Raw genomic sequence first — 9,044 nt, 5'->3', positions numbered from 1 at the left:
CGTACATTTGCACCCCGTACCCGCCCCCGGTACCCACAGCCGCGATCGGCTGACTCCATTTTAATATAATAGGGGCATAGATGGTGAAGCGTCTGTCGTCTCTAACGAAAGTAGCTTTTTCAAGATTTTATACATAAATAATACTGTCTCATTGCCACCATCTTTATCTTAAACTTTTAATACATAGTTGCAACAATGTGTATAAAAGATATTTCATAAGATTTTAATTTTCTCAAAAGCAAGATCCCCTATCAGCATGTACACCAGCCAAGCATAATTGACCTATGGTTGACCTGACCGCCGGGCGGAATATCATGATGATCGAGTACGTGCTCACTAGCAACATGTCAACAACTTTTAGCCATGTTTTATCGTTGGTTGTAAATGTAGTGGATAGCGTTTTTTGAAAAATTGCGTGTTTTTCGTCATGTTTGTCGGGAAGAAATTAATGCATTGTATGAATTCATTTTAAAGTTCAAAACGTTTTTAGTTGTGCTGCTCTCTTTGTGGGAAATTGTATGGTAAGTGGCTGAGACTATTTTGCGAAATTGTGCGGTAGGCCCAATATGCCCAAGTGTCCGTGAAACTAGCTGAAAGCTTGAGTTACTGAGTTAACGCTTCGTTCTCGCGGCCTCGTCCAAGCATGGTCCGAGCCCTTAGCTGCTTAAGTGTTACGTTCTACTCTACGAATACACGAACCGCCTCTTAGTTTGCATAAACCTTACAGTTCTGGAAGTACTACAGAAGGGGACTCACATCTACAATATTTAGGATTAGTTTAGGAGTAGCCAAATGTATAAAAGAGGCTATTCGTAGGGTCCTAGTAACTCGGACTGATTTGATGTCCACCTTTTTATGTTTTTAAAAATGTTGTTCAACAGCTTCTTCCCATTACATGTGTCAGGGCAACTTTGTAAACTCTTCTTTGTTCTTAAAAGAAATTCAATTTTTATCTTAACCTTTCTTCTTAACCTTTCCGTCTGAAGTAGTGCTTTTTTTTTAATAGCTTTTTAACCATGGCCAAAGCTCAGACTGCCATAAGTAGCATCATGGCCATGCTCCGGGAATGGGACAAGGGCTCCACTGCGGTGCGACTCAAGATCCTGAACGATTTCATTCAGACCAGTCAGAATAAAACTGGGCCAGAGCTGGAGGCCGATTTTGCCCAAGCAGCAAGCTTGTTCCTGGCTCGCCTAACAGCCTGGTTGAGACTCACGTATCCTTGGCCATGACTTATTTATCCATCTATCCAATCTGGCAACTGTCTTTTACTTCAAATGTGAAAAAAAATGGATCTACATCACATGCCAATGGTACACCCAGAGAGACATCGGACAACTAGATTTGTTTTCATGTTGTCAACTAGTACAAATTATTCTAAAATAAAACAAACTAAAACAAAACAATATTAAATAAAATAAAAATTAAATACATATATTGAAATATAACATATTTAGGTAGAGGACCATCACTGTGTGGATCCACATAGAAAGGCATGCCAGTGGTTACATATCTAGATGCAAGACCATCACTGTGCGGATCCACATCTGTGTTTCAGATTATTCCAAAGGCGTAGACAACGTTATACTATTCCCTTGAAAGTGTTATATCTTTTCTTTTATGCGAGAAGGTTACCTTTTGTTTTTATTACTTTTGGTCACAATGGTCAAACATTTGATTGGAGGAATAAATCAATATATGGTCATAAAAAGGACGGACAAAAAGTACAATGATGTCCAGATTTCCTTTAACTTGGTACTCTGTAGCTACATGGTAGGAACATGTCTGAGCCAACAGCTACAAGCTCTGACGATATTTCTCTCTGCGTCAAGTGGGTAAGTTCCTCGCTTTTTGTTAGGGAATTCCTCACTATGGTATGTTACAGTTGTTATTGGTTCTTTGTTGTGCTCTGTCAAAAACCTACACCAGTTGACAGATCTTATAGATGAACTGATGAGAAGTTTTTCCACAACCCTTACCATGTTAGTAGATTTCTTGGGTTTATTCTGTTACCGGCCTACAAGGATATTTTGATTGAGTGAGATGTTTTTCATTTAGTGCAGTTCCATGGAGGATGTGTAAGCAAAGTCTGACTCTATATGTTCAACGGGGCGGGTGGCGAAATAAACTCGTGGTGGTAGACTATACGTTGAACCTGAAAATGTTGTACACGGCCAGTATTGGTTTGTTGAGGGAACTGATTTGATTGACCATTGCATGGCCCACTCGCATATAGACAGGGTAGAAGTGTCTACACTGGGTGGTATACCAGCCCAGTGCAAGTCAGCCCACCGAGCTAATTCTTACGAGTATCATTCAGCAATTGAATGGTCATTTGTGCACCAACCTTGGCTTCCGTATGTCTCCCAGTGCTCACTTTGTACGAGAAAAATGCACCAAGTGCGCAAAAAAGAAAGAAGGCACGAAAATGGAGCCTTCCTTCCGTAGACGTTTCTTACATCGACTACTAGAGGACCCTTCTGTTCTCATGTCTTCTTTTGCCCGTTTGCAGACACAAGTTTCTGGCTGAGTTCCTGGAGGTGGGCGGAGTCCTGACAGTGCTGGAGATACTGGGCCTGAAGCAGGCCAAGGAGGAGGATAAGGCACAGGCCCTGCATCTTCTCATGTGCATTGCCAACGCCGGACGCAAATACAAGGAGCTCATCTGTGAGAGTTATGGTATGTTCACAGGATAATTTGCAGGTGATGCCACTCCTGTGTCCGCAATTTCACATGGTTGTGGCCGATGGCCCCCCAACTTACTAGCAAATCCCCCGTTGCCATGAGCCGTAGAGCTGGTTCTTCCTAGCTACGTTAGAGTCAGATGCTAAGATGAACCACTCTCATCGCTCACGTGCAGAAGGATCCCAAAGTTTATGTCAATATTGCATGGTGCTTAATATTCCCTTTCCCACTTCCTTCAAAATTGGCCAAGAGATTTCAGAGGGTAGATTCTAGCCAGTTTTACATTACATTGTGGTTGATGCCCATTGAAAGTTGATGCCCATTGAAAGTTGATGCCCCTTGAAAGTTGCCAAACCAAGAAAGTGTTTTAAAGTCCAGCAAAGTGGAGGAATTTATTAGGGGTTTCGGGGAAGTTCCTTTGCGTGCATTGATTGAATGTCACAATTTTGACCCGTACAAGGCATCCGAGCAGTAGCGGAATGCCTGGCCCGCTCCAAGTCGGAGGAGACCCAGGAGTGCGCCCGTCACATGCTACAGACCCTGGCCCAGGGTAACCCCAAGTTTGAGATGCAGGTCTACAAGGGACTGATCGCCCTCCTACCCTCCAGCTCCCCCAAGGCTCAGCAGATGGCTGCTCAAACGTTACGCATTGTTCAGGTGAGTTTGCTTGGTGTAGTATGGTGGCCAAGCCACTGTTGAGAATCCCCAGATGTATCTAACTTGCAGGGATAGCGTTTCTGCCATAAGGAACCCATTTTGACAGTAGTCCCTTGCACAGTATCCCGGGATAGCTTCAAGGAGGTCCAGAGGCCGTTGATCATCAGTGGTATCCTGTCTACCAGAACCGGCTATTGTTGTCATTTCTATTCTGATATTGTCGAAGAACGATTCGTTTGTCAGGACTCTTGTCTCAGAAGACTCCAAGTAGTCCCTGTGAATTTACTGCATGTACTCATTGCTTGCTTATTAGCATTAATCATTTTTATTTTACAGCGAAATTTCTGTTTTTGCTTCCAGAAAATTGTCCGCCAAGCAAATCCAAATGTCGTCGATCCACTGGTTGATCTGCTCAAGTCGTACCATCTCGAGGTTCAATTCGAAGGTAAAGTTGCCTTACATCTCAACCAATTAATCTCCACGTTTTATGTCATGTCGGTAGCCCACAGTCGGGGATTTGATATTCAGCTCAAGACTATGCACAGGGAAGCAAGTTTCACTGGCAAACCTGGGTGGATGTTCTTAGGAGGGGATCCAATCATTTCTGGATAAAAGTGAAGATTGGAGCAGATCAGCCTGGGAGAAGTACGATTTCATCAGTTTATTTGGTACTCTACTGCCCTCTTTAATTTTTGATAGTGACTGAAAATTGGGGAAGGACGGAGTGTCACTTAATTGGTGTTTGAAATAATGTGGGAGTTCGATTTTCAATCCCTGCCATTTCATGGAAAATCCACTAAGTTGTGAAACTGATGTACATTTTCATCATTTCACTTGTGCGAGTTTCTGAAACATATCGCCTCTGTAGGCTTTTCAGAACGTTTTTTTTAACGTGAGGTTGCATAATTTAGGTGCATTTATACTAAAGACCACGTTTGATGGGCCTGCCTGTGTTTCATGTCTTGCCTCTAGCAATTGAACTCATCAAAGACCTGATGTCATATGACGTTCAGGAGCAGTTGCTGGTCAGCCTGGTGGCTGCCCTTGTCCCTGTTAAGGACAAACACATGAAGAGACCTGAGATCTTAGACGGTAAGAAACTCTTACCCCTGTGATGTAGGATGTTCCATTTGAACATTTGCAATTAGCCCCAGCAAACTGAGTGAATTACACCAACAACTTGTCTTGGTGCTGGACATCACTTTCTTGTCAAAGCCACAACACTGGAGCAGTTGGTCATGCTCTCAAATCCCTCATAACTAACTTTCCTTACATCGCATGTAATGATAGAATTTCAACTTGCACACTCAAAACAAGACAGACTGTACCAGGGAGAATCAAGTAATTGTGCTTTGCTGAGCCAGAAAATATATCTCATCAAATCTGTTCAGTGGATACTGCACTTTTCCGGAAACAGTAAACGTACATATGACCGGCTCCACAAAAATGGGTATTACGGGACTTTTTTTTTTCAAAATGAGTTACATACACATTTGAATCGGTTACATTAAAAGCTTTATTTTGGTGTAGGTTTGAACCCTGTGGCATTTTGCAATCTGGGGATATATAATGATTTTTGCATAATCGTGTCATACACATGAACAAAATTGCTTTCAGAGATAAAACCCTTTAAACAAAGGGAATGGAAAAAGAAATCAGCCAAGAATACCCACATCAACAGTTGGGTTTCTTGTATGAATTGTGAAAGAACTAATATAATAGAAGCCAAATAAACCAACAAGTACAAAATCACCCTGTCCATGTACAAATTCCCTTGGTGTGAAATAGCACAGTGTCCCTTCATACCCTTTTTCGCAGAGCGAGTCACATGTATATGTTCAAAACTTATATTCTCTTAATGGCTGGCTGATTATCCAATTGTCTCACTTTCAGGATTTAATTTTATGACTGTGTACACAGAGCGAGCACCCTGTCAAGTGTCTTTAAATTCAATGGCCGTGATTTACAGAGCTCTTTGCCTATTTGGTATTTACTTTCCAGACCCAAACGTCCCCGAGCTGAAACGCCCTCTACCAGTGTACGTCCAGCAGGCTGCGGCCGCCAAGGTCATCGGCATGCTGGTGCACGACATGAGGGATATTGCCGAGAAGCTGATCCAGAAGAGATGCGTGCATAATCTCATGGTTGCTATGGGCAACGAAGACCACGCAGACAGCCAGCGGCAAGCCAGCATCACGCTGGAAGTAAGAACTTTACAAAAAATCAGTGGGTCATTCCGAGGATTATTAAGTGCCTGACATCAGCAGCGGCGGAAACATTTTCAAAGTGGAGATGCCAGTCAAGAGATCATGAGGCATCAGCCAATTATAGACTGATCCATTAAGCCCTCATTCCATTATAAGACCTGTCAAAAGTACTGGGACCAAGTCTGCCCAGTCAGAAAAGTTGGGGGAGGGGCACTGCCCCCCTCAGCCCTCTGCTTCCACGACCAGTGCCTGACATCACGCCAGCACAAACTTGTTCAGTGTATGTGAGTTGGCATAGAGCTTTGCTGATATGGGCACGCACGTGTTGATTATCCCAAATGACTTTATAACATGCTGGACTTTGTGCATACTCAACCGGAACACCGAATTGGTGTGTTTGCCGCTTATGACTTGGCAACCTTTTCTTTGGAACCGGAATTCCTACATCTTATCATAATAATCCCTTCCAATTTGGTTTGCGATCTTGCTTTTCTTGACAGTATTTGGCAAGCACGTTTCCAATTGTTGATGAGAATATCCGAGAGGCCATGGGAGACGTACTGTACCAGCTCTTTATGGTAAGATCACTCGACCGTAAACGGCGTTCACATTAGCAAAATGTTCCAGCTTGTGGCTGGATGAAGAAGACAAGTCTTCCCGAAAGATTTCCAAATCAATCTGGGTATTGTTTTTGTACGTTTTGTTTGTGTAGTCGAACCCTGAGACGCTGTACACGAATATGAATCCCGTCCAGGCAGATGTCCTCCGCTCCAATAAGGTCAACATTCCAGGAAGTAAGTTTGTCCAGTTTCTTGAAATGCAACTACCGCGTAGGCTATTTCCTTAATTTGCGTAACAATAAAACCTACCGTAGGATGTCCAGTGTGTTCCACTAGAAAGGTCAAGGTCGTAACTGTTTGACTCCCTTGTCTGAAAGTTGTGACCTCTCGAATTCCTCCTTTTTTGCTCTGTTTTATTGCAGAGAGAACAAAGCCTTTTCTCAAAAGTTGAGTTCAGTTTCAGAAGACACCTTTGTTTCACTTCACGCTTTTATTACATCAGAAAAAATCTTGGACACAAACTATTCTTCTGTCTGAAATGTCTGTGGACATGTAAATTTGATGGTTTCTCTTTCTTGCATTATCCCCCTTTCTTTATATTACAGTCGTAGATGGACTGGAATGATGCGTCAGTCTTGTTACACCTGCCTAAGTGCCATCATAAACAGCAAGAAGTGGTGCCTCTTTTTCCATTTATACATATTCGTAAATAGCAAATTCCTTGGAATGATTTGTCTCCATTTTTAATGTGGTCATTAAGTTGTGTACTGTCCTACCTGGGCCTTATTTATTGCTCTTTTACTTCTGAAAAAATATCAAACCGCCAGTCAAATGTAAAGTGTTCACTCAAAACAATCACTGGCTGATTGTTATCTTATTGTCAAAATGAAATTCCACCGTTCGTCTGTAAATAAAAGCATCTCAAAGCTTTTTGGCAGTCGTCGACTACAGAGGGAGCTGTTGTTATTAAAAGCCACCATTGTTATAGGGTTGCATCCCTGCAGACAGATGACCTTTAACGCTGTTAATGAATGCCACAATGTCAAAGCGGCTTGGATAAATTTGTATCTCTCAGATGTTTACAAAATGTGCAATTGGCCATTAAACTGTTTGCTCTTCCTTTTCAGTCCCTATTTTTGGGATTTTGTAATATTTACATTGGTGACTTTTTTCTTTTGAACATTCTTCCCTCCAGGGTTTTATTTTCCAGTTGCAAAGTTAATCACTGTCACATTATTTATAAGACCCGGCCATGAAAACACCGAGGAGATTTGGGGATATTTTTTTTGTTCAAATATTTAAAACTTTTATCATCTAGTCCTGCCGTCCCAATTTTGCTATCCAGCGTCCTAGTTGTTTTCTCAAATTCTCCATCTCATTGCATTCTTCCACTCTGCGGCACCCCCCCCCCCGCTGGCTCCGCCTCTGTTTCCTTGCAGTTTCTAGTGAAATAAAGCTGACATTTTAGGCTTGTCTTTGTAAATGTTGGACGTTTACAAGTATAACAGTGATGGTAATTGCTAAGAGTATCCTCAGTAAAACCCTTAATTCCATGATGTACCCATGCCAGGGGCGGATCCAAGGGTGGGGGCGTGGGGGGGGGCACATGCCCCCCATTATAAAGAAAGAAAGAAGGAGGAAGAAAAAGAGGTGCCCTACTGCCTAAAATTGCACCACAGAGGGCCTAGAATCCCAAAATGTCTGTACCCCACGCCCTGAGGGTTGTAGTACTGTGTGATCGCAGGGGCATTTTACCATTGCTGCTTTCGTTCACGCCCCCCCCCCTCTTTGGGAAAATCTAGGATCCGCCCCTGCATGCTCATATTTATGAGGTGCCTTCTTTATTCTTGGAGTATTAAGTTGTCATGCGTTGTACATATATCTTACCATTGACCAAAGCTTTGCCTCAAAACACATTGTACATAATTTTGTCCATAAAAAACTTTCGTTGTTTGTTTGGATATAAGTTATGAGTCACGTTTGACAAGTTGCGGGAGTTACATTTTCAGATCTTATATTGTGCTATTTATTAAGTAGGCGTTTTTGCTGATCTCATGTTTTGTAGGGCAAATTGCCGCGATAAAAAAAATTGGGGCACCTAACATGATGCAAGAGTTGTTATCACACCTTTCTGGTTTGATACAAAAGTCACAAAGTACAGGAGAAGGAAATCAACAGGAATAAATCAATAAGAGTGGTGTTCAACATTCTCCGAGTTTTGTTTTGTTTGTTGTTTGTTTTTGATGAACTCACCTGAGCGCAAGAGATTGCATTGTCAAATGACTTGAGCTTGCATGCAACACCAACTACTAGAGCTGATGTGATCTGCAGTGATATCCCCAAATACGCAGGAAAAATTGCAGTCGACTAGGTTCGATTGCGTTTCAACTGAGTCGTTAGAAATTTGTCAGACATTAATTTTACCGATTTTGACCGTGTCTGAATATGAATTTGTAAAGCGCACGTGTCAATCTACTGGCACTGAAGGTACATGTAGTAGCTTTGTCTTTGAAGTTTGCAAAGGGGAAAATCAGAAATTGTGTTGGAGGGTATTTTTTTCGACTTCGACCTTGCTTCTCATGATGTTCATGCTAATGTCTGCTTAAAGTTAGATTTTGTTTTTCATATTTGATGCGCAGATATGAAACCGGCTGGAAGAACGCCTCGAATCAGCAGTCATTGCCAGATGCAGAGGTCTGTCCGTCTGTTATGATGTGCCCGGCAGTCAGTTGGCTATAATATCGGCATAAGGCAATAAAACAGTTGCCTTCTCGCAAATTCAAATTCCGAAACATTACCTCAAATCCCATGATTACCGCTGTTGTGTAGCTTCCCGTTTCGGAAACAGGGCGATACTAAGTGAGAAACAATGGAAGACTTTGAACAGTACTCTCAAGCAATTGTTTGCCCCAATGTTTCCAACAATTATTTGTAT

The 9,044-nt window shown here is 42.2% G+C and overlaps 1 protein-coding gene across 2 annotated transcripts; it reads left to right on the top strand.

The window, feature by feature from the left end:
* The first annotated feature begins 301 nt into the window (after nucleotides 1–301).
* On the top strand, nucleotides 302–8,318 carry armh1 (armadillo like helical domain containing 1). Of its 2 annotated transcripts, none has more exons than XM_022231671.2 (11): nucleotides 302–521; nucleotides 1,007–1,216; nucleotides 1,767–1,835; nucleotides 2,513–2,679; nucleotides 3,146–3,342; nucleotides 3,703–3,787; nucleotides 4,315–4,434; nucleotides 5,344–5,546; nucleotides 6,050–6,127; nucleotides 6,262–6,343; nucleotides 6,715–8,318. In XM_022231671.2, the coding sequence occupies exons 2-11, from the start codon at nucleotides 1,017–1,019 to the stop codon at nucleotides 6,732–6,734; spliced, it is 1,221 nt and encodes a 406-aa protein (XP_022087363.2). In that variant the 5' UTR covers nucleotides 302–521; nucleotides 1,007–1,016; the 3' UTR covers nucleotides 6,735–8,318. The 2 variants fall into 2 exon arrangements, with proteins under 2 accessions (XP_022087363.2, XP_022087364.2); XM_022231672.2 differs by having other exon boundaries at nucleotides 990–1,216.
* Nucleotides 8,319–9,044: the final 726 nt, after the last annotated feature.

This window comes from Acanthaster planci, linkage group LG12 (assembly GCF_054643075.1).
Source record: "Acanthaster planci isolate LZ-2023a linkage group LG12, COTS_SCS, whole genome shotgun sequence".
Taxonomy (NCBI): domain Eukaryota; kingdom Metazoa; phylum Echinodermata; class Asteroidea; order Valvatida; family Acanthasteridae; genus Acanthaster; species Acanthaster planci.
Note: the sequence above shows the minus strand (reverse complement) of the source record. Positions and strands in the feature narration are given on the sequence as shown.

Excerpts from the sequence above, each read along its gene's own strand:
- armh1 (XM_022231672.2), top strand. Across the intron at positions 1,836-2,512 it reads TTTCTCTCTGCGTCAAGTGG|ACACAAGTTTCTGGCTGAGT; the intron begins GTAAGTTCCTCG and ends GCCCGTTTGCAG. Across the intron at positions 6,128-6,261 it reads TACTGTACCAGCTCTTTATG|TCGAACCCTGAGACGCTGTA; the intron begins GTAAGATCACTC and ends TTGTTTGTGTAG.